Raw genomic sequence first — 18,804 nt, forward strand, 5'->3', positions numbered from 1 at the left:
TTAATTAAGGAAAGTGGTGCTGCTGCCAAGCTAATGACTGTGAAATAGCCTCTGAAAAGGTCTAGCAAATCCCTTTATTGTTTTCAAGATGAAACCCGTAGAATGAAAGTATGGATACGAAATTAGCCAAGTAACAGGAAGCAGGCAGTAGTAGTGAAAGGTTGATTTCCCAGACCAGAGGGAAGTATACAGTAGAGTTCCCCAGGAGCTGGTACTGGAACCACTGCTGTTCTTAACATTTTAAATGATTTGGATTGGGGGTATAGGGCATAATTTCCAAATTCTCAGATTACACAAACAGATGTATTTAACTGTGAGGAATGTAGTAATGACTTCAAGATGATAAAGTCAGGCTGGTGAAATAGATGGATTGGTAGCAGTGATAAAATTGCATTCTTGTATTAGTCTTATTTTTGTCTCTGCATAAAGGACTCCTTTAATTTATTATCTTTAAAAAGTCACGTGGTTTATCATGGCATGCTTGGATTTTATCAGTGATGACCATACTGCTTTTACAGTATAACTCTTTGCCCCTCTTGGTTGGATTATCTTGAATTATAGAATTTTTGATGCAGATTTGCCTGCACCTTCTTCATGGTAATGATGTGAAGCATGCTATGAAAGACAATGAAGGATCCAACCTTTTCAGGGATGTACCGCAGGGCACTGAGAGATGCATACACCAGAATTTCAACTTGAACAATAATGGCTCCCTACACTAGACTCCTGGCAACTGTGGCTGTTTTTGCAACATTCAGATGCACTCCTTGGAGCAAGTACAGGAACCTTTATTATAAAAACAGAAAATGCTGGAAATGTAGCATCTATGGAGGGAGAAACAAAATTAATATTTTAGTTAGTTTTTATCAACTTTCATCAGAACCAGGAAAAATTAGAAAACAAGCGTATTTTAAGGAGCAGAAGATGGGGTGGGGGTAGTAAAACAAATAAATGGCTGTGATTGGGTGCAGACCAAAACAAACAGAAATAATGCAAATTGTGAAAGATTGTTAGTCACATCTGATATTTCTGGAGGAGGTGTAAATATAGGGAGAACAATGAGAACAGGGAAGGGAGGGGTAAAAAAGACTGGAACACAACAATTGCTGAAAATATGAAGTAAAAGAAAATACTATAAGTACCTAACAGGTCAAACAGCATCTGTCAAGAGAGAAAAATGGAGTTAATGTTGCAGGTTGGTGACCTTACATTGGAGCTGTCCAGTTCTGAAACAACCATGGAAATTCTGGTTATCTGAAATTATTGAATTAAGTGTTGAGTCTGCAACATGCTTAGTAGAAGATGAAATGCTGTTCCTCTAGCTTACTTCAGGTGTTCGTTGGAAGGTGTAAGAGCTCAAAGACAGAAATGTCAGAGTGGGAATGGGATGAGAATCAAAGTGACAAGCAGCTGGAAACTCAGGATTATCCCTGCAAACTGAATGGAAGTGTAAGATTTCTCTCATGCAGAGGAGACCACATTGTGAACATTCAATCGGAAAAAGTGCAAGTGACTCATTGCTGTATTTGAAAGGAATGTTTGGGTTTCTTTTTTGGTGTGATGGAAAGAGATAAAAGGGCTGGCACTGCATCGCCCGTGGTTGCATGGGAAAGTGCTGTAGGAAGGGTGTTGATGGAGATGGATGAACCAGGGAATTACAAAAGGAGTAATCACTTTGGAATAATGAGGGAGGAAGGGATAATGTGCCTTGTGGTAATACATCTAAGGAAAAAGGATTGCATCTCAGAATCATACTTCTGACATCAAAAATGATGCAACAGAGGTGGAGAAATTGAGAGAATGGGATGGAGTCTTTACAGAAAGTAGGGTGCAACTTGGGTTCACATGGGTTCCCATAGCTACACCTTAGATTAAGAAAAAGTAACTGGAATTAACTGAGAAGTTATTCAATGTGAGAACAAGTTCAACCAGGCAATGGAGGGTAGTGGTTCTGGGAAACTGGTTGGGCCTCCATTCAAGGAAGAAGTGAAGGGCCCTCATGCCACCCTGGTCTGGTATGGAGGTGTAGAGGGATTTGATGCCCATAGTGAAGAGGTGGAGGATAGAGTCTGGGGACAAGAGCCCTTCTTCCCTTCCTCCTTGGGATTCTTTAGGCATGTCTCTTCTGCTTTAATTTCATGTACTATAGCTCCATTTTATGCAGCACACCAAGTGGGATCACTACAGAAACAGCCATGGCAAACATAATAACTGGAGAAAAGAAAGTGCACCTCACCAGATGAAGTAAGGACTAGGGAGCTTAAAATATCAGATGGCAGAGGGCACCCAGGGTGTCATGGATATCAGTAGGAAGAGACTAGACAAGGAGAAAAGGAATAGACTGAAAACAGAAACAAATTAGGAGTCCACATTCCCCAAAATCCAACATTCTGTACAGCATGGTGGGTGAAAAATAGCAGAGATTGTGAAATTGTCTGGGAGAAAGTGTTTCTTCGTCACAGAACATTTAGGAATGAAGGAAGTGGAAAGCATTGTGATTCATTCAGATGTCCAAGAACTGAAGGAGAGCCCAAAGAGGCATGTGAGTGCTGCGTAGGATAACACAGTAGCAAATGCTGCTGCTCACATCTCAGCAGTCTGGGTTTGATCCCAGCTTCAGGTGCTATCTATGCAGAGTCAAAGTCATACAGCACATAAAAAAGCCCTTCAGCACCTCCCATCCGCCCACTCCCCTCCCCCACTCCCCTCCATCCATGTCCATGCTGATCATCAGGTACCTATCCATATTAATCCAATTCCCCAGCACTTCTCCAGCCTACTATGTCTTGGAAATGCAAGTGCTCGTCCAGATTTTTCTGAAATGTTGTGAGAGTACTCTCCTCCTTCTCCTACAGAGTGCAAACAACCTTGGGTGAAAAATGATAGAACATAAAACAGTACAGCACAGGAATAGGCCCTTTGGCCCACCATGTTTTGCTAAACTAATTAAGCTAGTAATTAGATGCCTAACTAAACTAACTTCTCCCTACACAATGTCCATATCCCTCCATTCTCTGCACATTCATGTGCCTATCCAAGAGCCTCTTAAATGCCGCTATCATATTTGCCCCTACCACCAGCCCTAGTAGCACATTCCAGGCACCCACCACTCTTTGTGTAAAAAAAACTTGACCAGCTCATCTCCTTTGAACTTATCCCTCTCACTTAAATGCATGCCCTCTAGTATTAGACATTTCAATCCTGGGAAAAAGATACCGCTGTCTACTCTATGCCTCTCATAATCTTATAAACTTCTGCATGGTCTCCCCTCAACCTTCACTGCTCCAGACAAAACAACCCAAGTTTGTCTAACCTCTCTATAGAGCACATGCCCTCTAATTCAGGCAACATCCTGGTGAACCTCTTCTGCACCCACTCCAAAGTCTCCTCATCCTTCCTATAATGAGATGACCAAAACTGAATGCAATTCTCCAGATATGGCCTAACAAACTAAAATTCTTCCTCAGATCTCCTCTGAACCTCACTACTCACCTTAAGCTTGTGTTTTTGGTCTCAGACACCTCTGGCCTGAGGAAGCTTCTTGCCATCTACCCTATTTATGCTTCTCATAATTTTGAATATCTCTATCAGATCTCCACTTAATCTTCCTCTGCTCCAAAGAAAACAAAACCAGCTTGCACCCACTCCATTCTATCACATCCTTCAATTAGTGTAGTGACCAGAAATGCACACAATAAACCAGCTGTGTCATGTGTGCCAGACACTCGTTGATACAGTTTAAGGTAGTCCACAGGACCCATATGTCCAAAGATAAGTTAGCTCGTTTCTATAACCATATAAATCCTATATGTGATAGATGTAAATCGAATGTGGCTTCTTTGACACATATGTTTTGGTCCTGTTCTCTTCTGGAAAAATATTGGAAAGATATTTTTAACATTATTTCAAACGTATTGAAGATTGATTTACAACCTCACCCTATCACTGCAATTTTTGGATTACCAAGGATAGAGTCTGGCCATTTATCTGCTTCTGCTAACCGTATGATTGCTTTTGTTACATTAATGGCCAAATGATCCATTTTGCTTAAATGGAAGGATCCAATACCCCCTACTACTTTTCGATGGTTTTCTCAAACTATATCATGGTTAAACTTGGAAAAAATTAGGAGTGGTACTGTTGAGCCTTCGCTTAAATTTGAAGATATTTGGAGTCCATTTATTCAATATTTTCACATGATGTAGATCCCCTTTCAATAATCTTCCAACTTGGAGGAACGGACTTGACAACATAATATTGCTCTGTTTCTAATGAGAAATTTTAGCCCAGTTTTTTTTCTTTTTTTTGTTGTTTGTTTTTCTTTTAAAAAGTTTTTTTTGTTTAGTTTATATTGTTTATAATTTTTTTTATTGATTTGGGTTTTCTTTTAAATTTATATAATAAATCTTTTTCTTTCCTTTCTTTTATATTATATTCATTTACTAAGAGATCATTGGATCTACAGATTTTTTTTATATTTTATTGTTCTATATGATTATATGCTATGATTGTTATCCTGATCTCTTTGTATTACATGTATAAATATTGATGCTATATATCAATCTGTATTAATTTGAAAACTAATAAAAAGATTGAAAAAGAAAGAATAAACCAGCTGTGTCTTAACCAATGTTTTATAAAGTTGTACCAAGACCTCTTTGCTCTCATAGTCCATGCCCTGGCTAATGAAGACAAGAATCTTGTACGTCGACTTCATCTTTTCTAGCTGTGCTGCTCGCTGCCTTAAGGAATCTTTGGACTCGTACACGAAGGTCCCTTTGTTTGTCAATACTCCTTAGGATCAACTGTTCATGGTATGTGTCACTACCTTTATTAGACCTCCGAGAAGACAGCATGTCACACTTATCAGGATCAAATTCCAGCTGCCATTGCCCTGCCCAGCTTACCAGTTGATCAATATTCTGCAGCTAAGACTACCTTTCTATCAACAACATCACTAATTTGGTGTCATAAAACATAGACAGACATAGAACAGTACAGCACAGGAACAGACCCTACTAATTAAACTAGTAACTTAAATGCCTAACTAAACTAATCCCTTCTGCCGACACAATGTTCATATTCTGCTATTCTCTGCACATCTTTATGTGCTTATCAAAAAACCTCTTAAACACCTCTGTCATATTTGCCTCCACTACCACACCTGGCAGCGCAATCCACAGCTCTCTGTGTACAAAAACTTGCCCCACACATCTCCTTTGAACCTACCCCCTCTCACCTTAAAGTCATGCCCCCTAGTATTAGACATTTTAACCCTGGGAAAAAGATACCGGCTATCTACTCTGTCTATGCTTCTCATAACTTTATGAACTTCATTCAGGTCTCCCTTCAGCCCTGCTCCCGAATAAACAACCCAAGTTTGTTCAAACTCTCCTTATAGCACATGCCCTCTAATCCAGGCAGCCTCCTGGTAAACCTCTTCTGCACACTCTCCAAAGCCTCCTCATCCTTCCTATAATGAGGCGACCAGAATTGAATGCAATACTCCAGATGCGGCCTGACCAGAGTTTTATAAACCTGCAACATAACTTCCTGACTTTTGAACTCAATGCCTCAACTAATGAAAGCAAGCATGTCATATGCCTTCTTTACTACCCTATCAACCTATGCAGTCACTTTCAGGGAGCTACAAACTTGGACCCGGAGATCCCTCTGTATACTGTCCCTTTTCATTTGATCCCCCAAAATGCAACACCTCACACTTGGCTGGATTAAACTCCATCTGCCATTTCTCCACCCATATCTGCAACTGTTTTACATCCCACTCTTGGGCAATCTTTCACACTATCCACAGTGCCACCAATCTTTGTATTGTCTGTGAACTTACTAACCCAGCCAAAAAATGTTTCATCCAAGTCATTTACAGATATATATATATCACAAACAGCAGAGCTACCAATATGGATCCTTGCGGAACACTGCTAGTTATGGTCCATCAACCAGAATAAGTCCCATGGACCACTACCCTCTGTCTTCTATGGGCAAGCCATTTCTGAATCCAAATGGCCAAATCACCATGGATCCCATGCATCTTAATCTTCTGGATGAGTCTACCATGAGGGACCTTGTCAAGCGCCTTACTAAATTCCATGTAGACAACATGCACAGCTCTAGCTTTATCAATCATCTCCTCGAAAACTCAATCAAGTTAGTAAGACACGACTTGCCCTGCTGACTATCTCTAATTAGGCCATGGTTTTCCAAATGCTTATAACTTCTATCCTCAAAATCCTTTCCAATAGCTTCCCTACCACTGATGTGAGACTCACTGGTCTATAGTTCGCAGGATTAACCCTATTTCCCTTCTTGAATAATGGAACAACATTAGTTACTTGGCAGTCCTCTGGGACCTCACCTGTGGCTAGAGAGGACACAAGGATCTTGGTCAAGGCCCCAGCAATCTCATCACTTGCCTCTCTCAACAACCTGGGGTTTATCCTATCAGGCCCTGGGGACTTATCCACCTTAACATTCTTCAAGACACCCAACCCTACCTCTTTCTTTATCTCAAAATGATCTAGCATATGAGCATATTATCACGCTCCCCACTTATCTCACTATCCTCCATGGCCTTCTCCTTGGTACATAGCAAATCAAAGTACTTAGTTAAAACCTCGCTCACGTCCTCCACCTTTAAGAATTTGTTTCCTCCTTTATCTTTGGGTGGTCCTGTCCCCTCCTTTGTTATCCTCTTATCATCTGCACACTTATTAATCATATGTCCTACATTCACATTTAAGTCATTAATGTATATAGCCAACAGCAAGGGTTCCAGCACTGATTCTGAGGTACACCACTGGTCACAGACTTCCAATCACAAAAGCAGCACTCCACCATCATCCCCAATCTCTTATTACCAAACCAATTTTGGATTCAGTTTGCTAACTTGCCTTAGATCCATGAACCAGCCTTCCACATGCGACCTTCTCAAGGGACTTCTTGAAGTCCATGTAAAGCCTATCAACCACACTACTTTCATCAGTATATTTACTTGACTCCAAAAAAACCTCAGTTAAATCAGTCAATCCTGATCTCCCACCAACAAATCTGACTATCCCTGATCAATCCCTGCTTTTCCAAGTAATTCTGTCCCTCAGAAATGTTTCCAATAATTTACCAACAACTGACATTCGACTCTAAAAACAAATTGTTGGAGGAACTCTGTGTGTCAGGCAGCATCTGTGGAGGGCAATGGACAGTCAACGTTTTGGGTTGAGACACTTCATCTGACATTAGACTAACTGGCCGAGATTACCTGTTTTATCTCTGCTCTCCTTGAATAAAGGTACCATAGTGTCGGTAAGCAGCAAAAGAATCAAAGAGGAGTTGATGAAGAGAGAATAGTTACAGGCAAATAAGGGGAATGAGACTATGCAATTATTCTTCTGCAAGCTGGCATGGACCCAATGGGTTGTAAGTCTATTGATTCTTCAATTTTTAGACGCCGGGATTCTCATATATCCAAGCTCCTATTGCAATTGAAGACCCTTTTCCTTGAGAGAGCACCAGTGATGACCAATTTCAGCTGCTGTTGCATGATGTGTACTGGTGGTTAGGAAGATTAGGGTGATAGTGGCCTTGATCTCTGCAGAAGTCTGATAACAAGATCTTTGTCATCACTCATTTGGAAAACCTAACTTCTGGATTCATTTTTCTTCAGGGAGTTGAAGCTAAGAACATAAGAAATAGGAGCAGGGGTAGTCAATATGGACCCTCAGGCCTGATCTGCCACTTAGTAAGGTCATGGCTGATCTGATCTTGGCAACAGCACCACTTCCCTGCCTGTTCCCTACAACCCTTGTCTTCTCTGTAGATGGTACATGGCTGTAAGCGTGCATTAGGATCTAAGAGTAAGAGCCCTTCTTCCCTTCCATCTAAAGGTGCTCAGGCATATCTTTCCTTCTTTGGATTCATGTACCATGGCTCCACTTCAGATAGCACACTAAATAGGATCATCACTTGAAGGCCGATTACAATATCATTAGACAGGACCTAGCAGACATAGACTGGCAGCAATGACTTGCAGGTCTACATTTGGGAAGTGTAGTTGGAGAGTTAGTTGGGATGGTGAAATTCTAGAACACATGAAGGTTGAAAGAGAGAATGTATTAGATACTTTCGCAAGTATAAATATGGATAAATCCCCTGATGGGATGTATCCCAGGCTGCTTCATGAGGCAAGGGAGATTTCTGAGGCCCTGATGGAAATATTTAAATCTTCACTGGTCACAGGTGAAGTTAAAATCACCCACTACAACAACCCTACTGCTTTTACATCTTTCCATGATCTGCCCGCATATCTATATCTCCCGCGGGCTATTGGGAAGCCTACAGTATAATTCCATCATAGTGATTGCACCTTTCTTATTCCTGAGTTCTACCCACATAGCCTTGCTGGATGAGTCCTCCAAGTTGTCCTCGATTAACGCAGCAGTGAAATTCTCCTTGATCAGTAATGCAACTCCTCCACCTCTTTTATATTCTTTTCTGTCAACGTCAAAAACTTCTATGTGCTGGAATGTTGAGCTGCCAGTCTTGCCCTTCTCTCAACCAAGTTTCTGTAATGGCTACAATATCGTAGTTCCATGTCCTCATCCATGATCTAAGTTCATCTGCCTTACTTATTTTACTTCTTGCATTAAAATAAATACAGTTCTGACTATCATTCCTGCAAAGTTCGTTATCTGGGCCTTGCTGTTTTTGCTATGAGATTGACTTGATCCCTCCCTTCTCCTCAGCCACTCCACCTGTTGACCTGCTTCAATTCCTATTCCCTTGCCACACTTTGTTTAAATCCTCCCAAACAGCACAAGCAAACCTCCCTGCCAGGATATTGGTGCCTCTCCACTTTAGGTCTTAACCACCCTTCTCGTACACATCCCATCTGCCTTGGAAGAGGTCCCAGGTACCTGAACCCTCCCTCTTACGCCAGCTCTGCAGCCACACATTCAACTGTACTATTTGCTATTTCTGGCCTCATTAGCACCCTAATCCTTTGAGCATTAAGAAATGTATGTGTCTTTGAATGATTCAGCTTCCATTGCTTTCTGTGGTAGACAATTTCTGAGGGTGAAGGATTTTTCCTTGATCTCAGTTATAAATGGCATTCCCTGTATCCTGGGCCTGTGATCTCTAATTCTGAACTCCCCAATCATCAGGAACATCATCCCTCAATCTAATCTTCTGCTCTTCTTAGAATTTTATAGCATTCAATGAGATCCTCCTCTCATTCTTTTGAATTCCAGTTAACACAGGCCTGTTCAACCCAATGTCTCCTCAGACATCAGTCCTGCCATCCCAGAAATCAATCTTTGGTACCTGCTCCCTGAGGCAAGAACATCCTTCCTCAAATGAGACCAAAACTGCATACAAAGCTCCAGATGTGATCTCACTGACACCCTATACAGATTCATTAAGGTATTTCTGTCCCTGAAATTAAATCCTCTTGTAAAGAAAGCCAATCTAACTGCTTGCTTCACCTTAACACTGAGTTTAGTGACAAGTGTACAAGGACACCTGGGGTCTCCCCATTTCTCAGTCTATCACCATTCATATAATCTGTCCTGCTTATAGAACCAAAATGAATAATTTCATATTTATCATTCTGTACTGCATCTATTATGCATTTGCACACTCATTGAACTTAAAAAAAGTCACATTGGAGCCTCTTTGCATCCTCTTCATGGCTCATATTCCCACTCCCCACCCCACAGCCCACAAACTTGGAAATGTTACATTAGTTCCCTCATCCATATCACTGATATATTCTGTGAATAGCTGGGGCCTGAACACTGATCCCTACGCCACCCCACTTGTCCCTACCTCCTACCCAGAAAAAGACCTGCTTATTCATGTTTTCTGCCCTCAATCCATGCCAGTATTTCAATCCCAGACCCACTTGCTTTAATTTTGCATGCAACCTTCACGTGAAACCTTATCATAAGCATTCTAAAAGTCCAAATACACCACAACTATTGATTCTCCCTCACCTAATCGATTAATCATGCCCTCAAAAGATTCCAGTAGATTTTGTAAGAATGACTTTCTTTCCATAAACCAATAAATGCATGGCCCAATCCCATTAATGTTTTCCAAGGCTTCTGTTATTACATCTTTTATAATAGATGCCAGCATTTTCCTCAGTAGGCATACTGGTCTGTAATTCCCTATAATTCTCTCTCCTTCGATAAATAGTGGGGTTACATTTGCCCTCTTCCACTCTTCCAACCTGTAGAAACTGCTTCAGAACCTAAAGAATTTTGGAAGGTGACCACCAATACATCTATTTACTGTATAGTGCCACTTCCTTTTGTTCCCTGGGATATAGATTATTGGGCCCTGGGATTTGCCAGCCTTTAGCCTCATTAATTTCCCTAGTGCTCTTTTTGTACTAATACTGATTTCTTTTAGTTCCTCTCTCCCTCTCTAGACTCTTGGCTCTCTAAGATATCTGGGATGTTATTTGTATAGTCCTTTGTGAAGACAAAGTTAAATATGTTTAATTGTTCTGCCATTTCTTTGTTCCCAATTATAATTTACCCTATTTCCGAGTGTAAGGGACCTAATTTTGTCTTTATTAACCTTGTTCTGTTCACATATTTATAGAAGCTTTTACAGTCAGATTTTATATTCCTTGCAAGCTTACTCTCGTATTCTATCATCTCCTTGTAATCAATCATTTTGTCCTCCTTTATTGCATTCTAAACTGCTCCCAGTTCTCAGGCCTACTGCTTCTTTCTGGTAAATTTACACGTCTCTTACTTGGATCTGACACTATCCCAAATTTCCTTGCTAAGCCACTGTTTTGAGCCATTTTTCATAACATTTTTGTGCCAGACATAAGTGAACAATTGTTGTAGTTCATGTGTACCTTCTTTAAATATTATTCATTGTTAACCCATTTTGTAAATTCCCTCATTCAGGAACTTGTTTCAGGTTCTAGTTTATTCTCCAACTTGATGAAGAATTCCTGGTCACTCTTTCCTGAGGAACCATATACAACAAGGCCATCTCCCTCCACATGGCTCCAACTGGCATTTTTTGTCCACAACCACCTGCCCCTGTCTCCCAACTCCACCATTCCCCCTCCCCTACCTGACACTATCTTCTTGTCATCCTTCACCCCTTCTCGGTCCACTAATCATCCTCTAGCCTCTGTCTCACCACTGCCCCCCTCCTCTTTATACCGGCTATTTTCCCTCTCCACTCTCAGCCGTGATGCAGGGTTTTTACTCAAAACATCGACAATTCCTTCCCCCCTGCAGTTGCTACTCAACCCACTGACTTCCTCCAGCAGACTGTTTGTTGATCCAGATTCCACCATTGAGTCATGCAGCATGGAAAAAGGCCCTTTGGCCCAACTCGTCCATACCAACCAAGATGTCTATCCACTCCATTCCCATTTGCCCGCGTTTGACCCATATACCTCTAAACTTTTTCTATGCATGCACCTGTCTAAATGTCTTTTAAACACTGTAATTGTACCTGCCTCTACAGCTTTGATCCACATACCCATCATCCTCGGTGTGTAAAGGTTTCCCTTCAGCTCCCACTTAACTCTTTCCCCTCTCACCTTAGATCTATATGTCTCATTTTAGAATCCCCTATCCAGGGAAAAAGACTATGACCATCCACCTGATCTACGCCCTTCATAATTTCATATACATATCTTTAAGCTCACCCCTCAGTCTCCTATGATCCAGGGAAAACAGTCCCAGCCTATCCAGCCTCTCCTTATAACTTAAGCTCTCCAGTCCGGGAGCATCCTCGTGAAACTTTTTTGCACCCTTTCCAGCTTAATAACATCCTTCATATAACTAGGTGACCAGAACTGTGCACAAAACTCAAGTGCAGTTTCACCACTGACTTGTACAGTTGCAACATGACGTTCCAATGCCTATACTCAGTGCCTTGACTGATTAAGGCAAGCATGCCAAATGCCTTATTCACCACCCTGTCTACCTGTGTTGTCACTGCTTGCACCTTTAGGACTCTATGTTCTACAACAGTCCCCAGGGTCCTGCCATTTACTGTGCAAGTCCTGCTCTGTTTGTCTGACCAAAATGCAATGCCTCACATTTTGCCACTTCCCTACTTCCCAGTTCATCTAGGTCCTGTTGTAATCTCAGATAACCACCTTTACTGTACCACCAATTTTGGTGACATTCACAAACTTACTAACCACATTAATAATATTCTCATCCAAATCATTAATATAGATGACAAACAACAGTGGGCTGAGCATCAATCCCTGCAGCACACGTCTCATCACAGGCCTCCAATCTGAAAAACAGTCCTCTGCTACCACCCTCTAACTCCTTTTACCAAGCCAATGTTGTATTCAATTGGTTAGCTCACCCGGGATCCCATGTAATCTAACCTCCCAGACTAGCCGACCATGCAGGACCTTGTCAAAGGCCTTGCTAAAGTCCATGTGGATGATGTCTACTGCCACAACCTTTTGTCAAACTTCTTTGTTGCCTCTTCAAAAAACTTAATCAAAATTGTGAAACATGTTTTCCCACTGACAAAGCCGTGCTGACTATCCCTAACTTAACCTTGCCTTTCTAAATGCACGTAGATACTGTCTTTATGTCTTTAGAGATGCATTTCCTCTGGTAACTTTCCCACCACCAATGTTAAATTCATCAGCCTTTAGTTCCCTGGATTATCCTTGCAGCTCTTCTTAAAAAAAGGCACAATGTTAGCCACCCTTCAGTCTTCTGGTACCTCACCCTTGGCTAAAGATGATACAAATATCTCCATCAGGACCCCTGCAATTTCTTCCCCAGTTTCTCACAATGTCCTAGGATACGCTGGTCAGACCTGGGGATTTATCCACCTTAATATGAGTTTGGATCACCAGTACATCCTCTGTTGTAACGTGGATATGTTCCAATACATCACTACTCATTTCCCTTAATTCCTTAGCTTCCATGACTTACTCCATGAGAAATATTCTTTCAACACTTCGCCCATCTCCTGTGGCTCCACACATAGTTGACCACCTTGATCCTTAAGGAGACCTATTCTTTCTCTAGTTACCTTTTTACCCTTAATACTCTTGTAGAATCTCTTAGGATTCTCCTTTACCTTATCTGCCAAAGCTATCTCATGTCCTCCTTTAACCCTCCTATTTTCCCTCTTAAGTGTACCCCTACATCTCTTATACTCCTCAAGGGATTTGTTTGATCCCAGCTGCCTACACCTGACATATGCCTCAATTTTTCTGACCAATACCTCAATATCTCTTTTCAACCAGGGTTCCCAATCTGTCCAGCCTTGCCCTACACTCTAACATGAATATGCTGTCCCTGATTCACTTTTAAAAGACTCCCAATTGCCAGACCTCTCCCACATTCTCTGCCTCCAAGCTCATATTCACTCATTTATCCTTGAGTGGTCCTACCCTCTCCCTAGTTATTCTCTTGCTCTTAGTGTAGGTGTAGAATGTCTTGGGATTCTCTTTAATCTTATTTGCCAAGGACTTTTCACGTCCCCTCCTGGCTCTCCTAATTCCCTTCTTGAGTTCTTTCCTAGATTCTTTACAATCTTCAAGGGCCCCATTTGATTTTAGCTTCCGAAACCTTACATATACTTCATTCCTCTTCTTGACTAAATTCACCACCTCTCTCATAATCCAAGGATCCCTTACCTTGTTCTTTCTGCTTACTGGAACATACTGTCCTGTACTCTGTGCAGTTGGTCTTTAAACACCCTCCACATTGTCAGATGTGGATTTTCCCAAAAACATCTGTTCCCAATTAACTCTCCCTAGTTCCTGCCTAATACTCTCATAGTTTGTGCTGCCCCAATTTAATACTCTCCTGTAAGGTCTATACTTATCCTTATTCATAGCTATCTTAAAACTTTTGGAGTTGTGATCACTGTTTCCTAAATGTTCTCCCATTGAAAGGTCAGTAACCTGGCCGAGCTCATTTCCCAATACTAGTTCCAGTATGGCCCCTCCTATAGTTGGACCATCTACATACAAATTTAAGAAACCCTCTTGGATGCATCTAACAAATTCTGCCCCATCTAAACCTCTTACACAGTCTATACTGAGGAAGTTGAAGTCACCCATGACAACAACCCTGTTGTTTTTGCACCTTTTCCTAATCTGCCTGCATATCTGTTCCTCAATGTCCTGGTTGGCTATTGGGGGGTCCTTAGTATAATCCAATCAGAGTGATTGCACCTTTCTTATTTTTGAGTTCTATCCATATAGACTCAGTGGATGAGCCCTCCAGTATGTCTCCCCTGAGTGCAGCTGTGATGTTGTCCCTAATTAATAGTGCAACTCCCACACTTCCCCCTCACCCCTTTTACCTCCTTCTCTGTCTTTTCTAAAACATCAAAACCCTGGAACATTAAACATCCAGTCCTGTTCCTCTCTCAACCAAGTCTCTGTAATGGCCACAACATCATAGTTCCGTGTACTGATCCATGCTCCAAGTTCATTACCCTTACCCCAACACTCCTAGCATTAAAATAAACACACTTCAACCTGTCTTTCCCTTTGTCTACTACCTTGCTCCTGCCCATCCTTCCTTACAGTCTTGCTGGTCATGACATCTACCTTCCTCTCAATTTCTCCACTTACTGATCTGATGCTCTGGTTCCCATTGGTATTCTGTTGGTTTTGACCATAAGGATTCATTTATGGGAGGCTACTTCTAACCTAGGAAACCTTACAGGTTAATGCTGTAAAATAAAAGACAAATGCCTGTTGGTAGAGTTGCACCCCAGTTCCATAGTATGGAGGGTAGCCTTAGGGTACAGTAAGGCCTTTGATAAGGTCCTGCATGGGAGACTGGTTCAAAAGGTTCAGGCCCATGGGATCTAGGGCATGTTGGTAAATTGGATCCATTGCTAAGCCAATTTTGGAGACAGAAGGTGTGGAGTGGAGTCTTAGGCTACAGGGTGATATCAATGTGTTGGTAATATGGGCTGAGAAATGGCAGATGTAGTTTAATCCAGATAAATGTGAGGTAATGCATTTTCGGAGTACCATTGAAAGGTGAGGTCCTCAGGAGTATTGAGGAACAGAGGGGCCTTTGTGCATAAGTCCACATTTCCTTGAAACTGACAGCACAGATAGATATTGTCATTAAGAAAGTATATGGGATACTGGTCTTCATTAGTTGGGGCACTGAATATAAGAGTAGGGAAGTTATGCTCCAACTTTACAAAATATTGGTCAGACCTCAGCTGGAGTACTGCTTGCAGTTCTGGTCCCCACACTATATGAAAAATGTGTTAGTGCTGGAGAGGGTGCAGAGGAGACTCACCAGGATGTTGCCTGGGCTAGGTTTCAGTTATGAGGAGAGACTCTCATGGCTGGGTCTGTTTTCCTTGAAGCAGACGAAGTTAAGAGAGGACATGATTGAAGAATATAAAATTATGAAGGGTATAGATAGAGTAGACTGCAGGAAACTATTCCCCATATCAGAGGTAGATAAAACTAGAGGACATAGATTAAGGGCAAGGGGTAAGAGATTTAGAAGGGATCTGAGAGGGATCTTTCTCACCCAGGGAGTGGTGAGTACCTGGAATGCACTGCCTGAGAGAGTGGTGGAAGCAAAATTGTTGACTGCATTTAAGAAGTGTCTGGCTGAACACTTGAATCGTCTAGGCATTGAAGACTACAGGCTAAGTGTGGGAAGATGGCATTAATTATGGATGGGTCCCCACTGTTTGCCACTGACGTTCATGGGTCAAATGGCCTGTTTCCATGCTGTATAGCTCCATGACTCCAAAAGTTTTTCTACTGCCAATATAGTGAATTTAGCAATACTGATGAAGATGAACCCCTAGAGAAAGATGAATACACAGTGACTTTTTCTTTTTTTGTTTAAAAGCTTGCATTTCTTGGTGCTTCCATGGAACTTGTAGGCTCCTTAGGTTTTATTGTTGGTGCACAAGGTCACATTACAGAGTCTGGAGATGGTCAGTCAGCCAGCCTTGCTGTGGTCAATACTCTACTATCAACAGGATCTGCAGGTTTATATGGCTTAATTTTCCTGAGAATGAGAAGAGACTCCTACAGTATGATACGATTGGTTAATTCAGCACTTACTGGCTTGGCAAGTATTTATGTTTCAATTGATTGTGCACTAAATTTAGTGAATGTATTTCAGTGTAAAAGATCAGAGGAGACTGAAATGATTAGTGTCCTTTTCTTTCATTAAGTATGTATCTAGTCTCCTCTAGAATGTGCTGAATTTATGCACATCCAAAGCCTTCTCAGTTAATATGTTCTTTTCTGCTTTTCAGTTTAACTCACTCTCCTTTTTGTAGCGACTATAATGATGTCAGATTTCAGAGTTAATTCATTTATATCTTTTAGAATCTTGGATTTCTCAGTATGATCTTCCCTAACCTTTTGTTTGTAAAAAGGAAAAATATTTCCCGTTAATCCACATAACTCAGGTGTTTAACAAAGTTAGTTGATCTCTTCAGTGCTAAGATATTCCCTGCCTGTAACAAAAAAAAAGTGACTGCCCTAGTCTGAAAATCTAAAATGAAAAAATGGTGGAAATACTCAGCAGTCAATTGTTCTTCATGTGGAGAGAAAGTCATTCTTTCAGATTAATGCCTACCTTGAAGAAGTTTTCCTCCTCATGCCTACCTTTCAGGTTAATGACTTCTCAACAGAACAAGAAAAAATTGAAGGTGCAACAATTTTTTAATCAAATACATTGACAGAGAAGTTGGGGGGGTGGGGAGGGGCTGTAGCTGGGTTGTGGTACTGGTGTAAAGGGCAGTAGAGTTACATGGGGACAGTAAGGATAGGTAAGGCACGGGCAGTTTAAAAAGCGGGTAAAAAAACACTTCGGAGGTTTCATGGGTTTCGTTTCGGGCGTCGGGACTTCGGAACAAATAAGTTTTTCTTTTTTCTTATATAAGGTTTTTATTATAAGGTTTTGTTTTATAAGGTTTTTTTATAAGTGTTTTATATAAGTTCTCATCGGGAATAGTGGGGGCAGGACTGCGCAGGCACGTGACGTCAGCAGGTATAGCGCAGGCAGTTTAAAAAGCAAACCGCCATATCCAGCGGGCAGCGTTGGAGTGGGCAGCGGAGTGAGAGGGAGCAGAGTGATTAGGCTTTGGCTCAAGGGGCTTCGGCTTAAAGGGGTGAGGCAGGTGAGTTGCTGGTAAGGTTTGAAATATTTAAGTAGGAAAAAACTAGGTAGGGGGAAACAAAAAAATTAGTTCAGATGGAGGACAAGGTGGTGTGCTGCAGCTGCTTGATGTGGGAGCTCGTGGACCGCAGCAAGGTCCACTATGGCCACACCTTCAGTAAGTGCTTGAGGCTGGAGGAACTTCAGCTCACAATCGATGAGCTAGAGTTGCAGCTTCAAACACTGCGGAGCATCAGGGAGGGAGAGATTTATGTAGATATTGTACATCAGAAGACAGTCACCCCCCTTAGAGCAGGTACTTCTGGAGTCCAGGAAGTAGGTAGAAGGGTGACTGTCAGGGGAGAGAAAAGGAAAAAGAAAACAAACAGGCAGGTAGTACAGAGGACCCTGGAGGCTGTTCCTCTCAATAACAGGTTTTCCGCTTTAGAAGCTGTTGAGGGGGATGACCTGCAGGGGCCTAGCAGCAGTAGCCAGGTCTCTGGCACTGGGACCGGTCCTACTGCTCAGAAGGGAAGGGAGGAGAAGAGGAAGGCAGTAGTGATAGGGGACTCGATAGTCAGGGAAACAGACAGGAGGTTCTGTGGCAGTGAGCATGAATCTCAGATGGTATGTTGCCTCGCAGGTGCCAGGGTCTGGGATGTTTCTGATCGGGTACACAGGATTCTTGAGTGGGAGGCAGAACAGCCAGAAGTCGTGGTTCATGTTGGTACCAACGACATAGGTAAGAAGAGGGATGAGGTCCTGAAAAGTGAGTTTAGGGAGCTAGGCAGAAGGCTGAAGAACAGGACCTCAAGGGTAGCAATCTCGGGATTGCTGCCAGTGCCACGCGATAGTGAAGGTAGGAATAGGAGGAGGTGGCAAATAAATGTGTGGCTGAGAAGTTGGTGCAGGAGGGAAGGTTTTAGATTTTTGGATCATTGGGATCTCTTCAAGGGAAGGTGGGACCTGTACAGAGAGGATGGGTTACACCCAAACCTGAGGGGAGCCAATATCCTTGCAGCCAGGTTTGCTAGGGTGGTTCGAGAGGGTTTAAACTAGTTTGCGAGGGGGATGGGAACTGGAGGAGTAGGTCAAAGGAAGAAGGGGATGGGGAAAAGTCAGATCTGACAGGTAGAGAGGCTTTGAGGAAGGAGAAGCAGAGTACAGGGTATAAAAGCAGTAAGGCAGATGGGCTAAAGTGCATTTACTTAAATGCAAGTATCAGGAATAAGGATGATAAACTGAGAGCTTGGATAAGTACATGGGACTACGATACTGTGGCTATCACAGAGACATGGCTGACATCAGGGCAGGAATGGATATTGAATATTCCTGGTTTTCAGTGTTTTAAAAGGGATGGGGGGGGGAAGAGGAGGAGGGGTGGCGATACTGGTCAGGGACACTATTACAACTGCAGAAAGGGTGGATAATGTAGAAGGATCCTCTCTGGAGTCAATATGGGTGGAAATTAGGAACAAGAAAGGAGCAGTTACTCTACTGGGAGTATTCTATAGGCCCACTGGTAGCAGTAGGGATACTGAGGAGCAGATTGGGAGGCAGATTTTGGAAAGATGCAAAAATAACAGGGTTATTATCGTGGGAGACTTCAACTTCCCAAATATTGATTGGCACCTGCTTAGTGCCAAAGGTTTAGATGGGG

General features: G+C 42.1%; 1 protein-coding gene across 6 annotated transcripts in view; it reads left to right on the top strand.

Annotated features, from left to right (window-relative positions):
* Positions 1-18,804, top strand: part of LOC127569594 (uncharacterized) — a 113,300-nt gene that overhangs the window by 27,895 nt on the left and 66,601 nt on the right. Inside the window, exon 5 of one of the 6 annotated variants that reach the window (XM_052014371.1) lies at positions 1,323-1,460. The exons of 4 other annotated variants lie outside the window; for them this stretch is intronic. In XM_052014371.1, the coding sequence (XP_051870331.1) occupies positions 1,323-1,352 (30 nt within the window). In that variant the 3' untranslated portion in view covers positions 1,353-1,460. Of the gene's footprint in view, positions 1-649; positions 871-1,322; positions 1,461-18,804 lie in introns of those variants that run through there. One more of the 6 variants, XM_052014372.1, reaches the window with a different exon arrangement.

Source organism: Pristis pectinata, chromosome 4 (assembly GCF_009764475.1).
Source record: "Pristis pectinata isolate sPriPec2 chromosome 4, sPriPec2.1.pri, whole genome shotgun sequence".
NCBI classification, from domain to species: Eukaryota; Metazoa; Chordata; class Chondrichthyes; order Rhinopristiformes; family Pristidae; genus Pristis; species Pristis pectinata.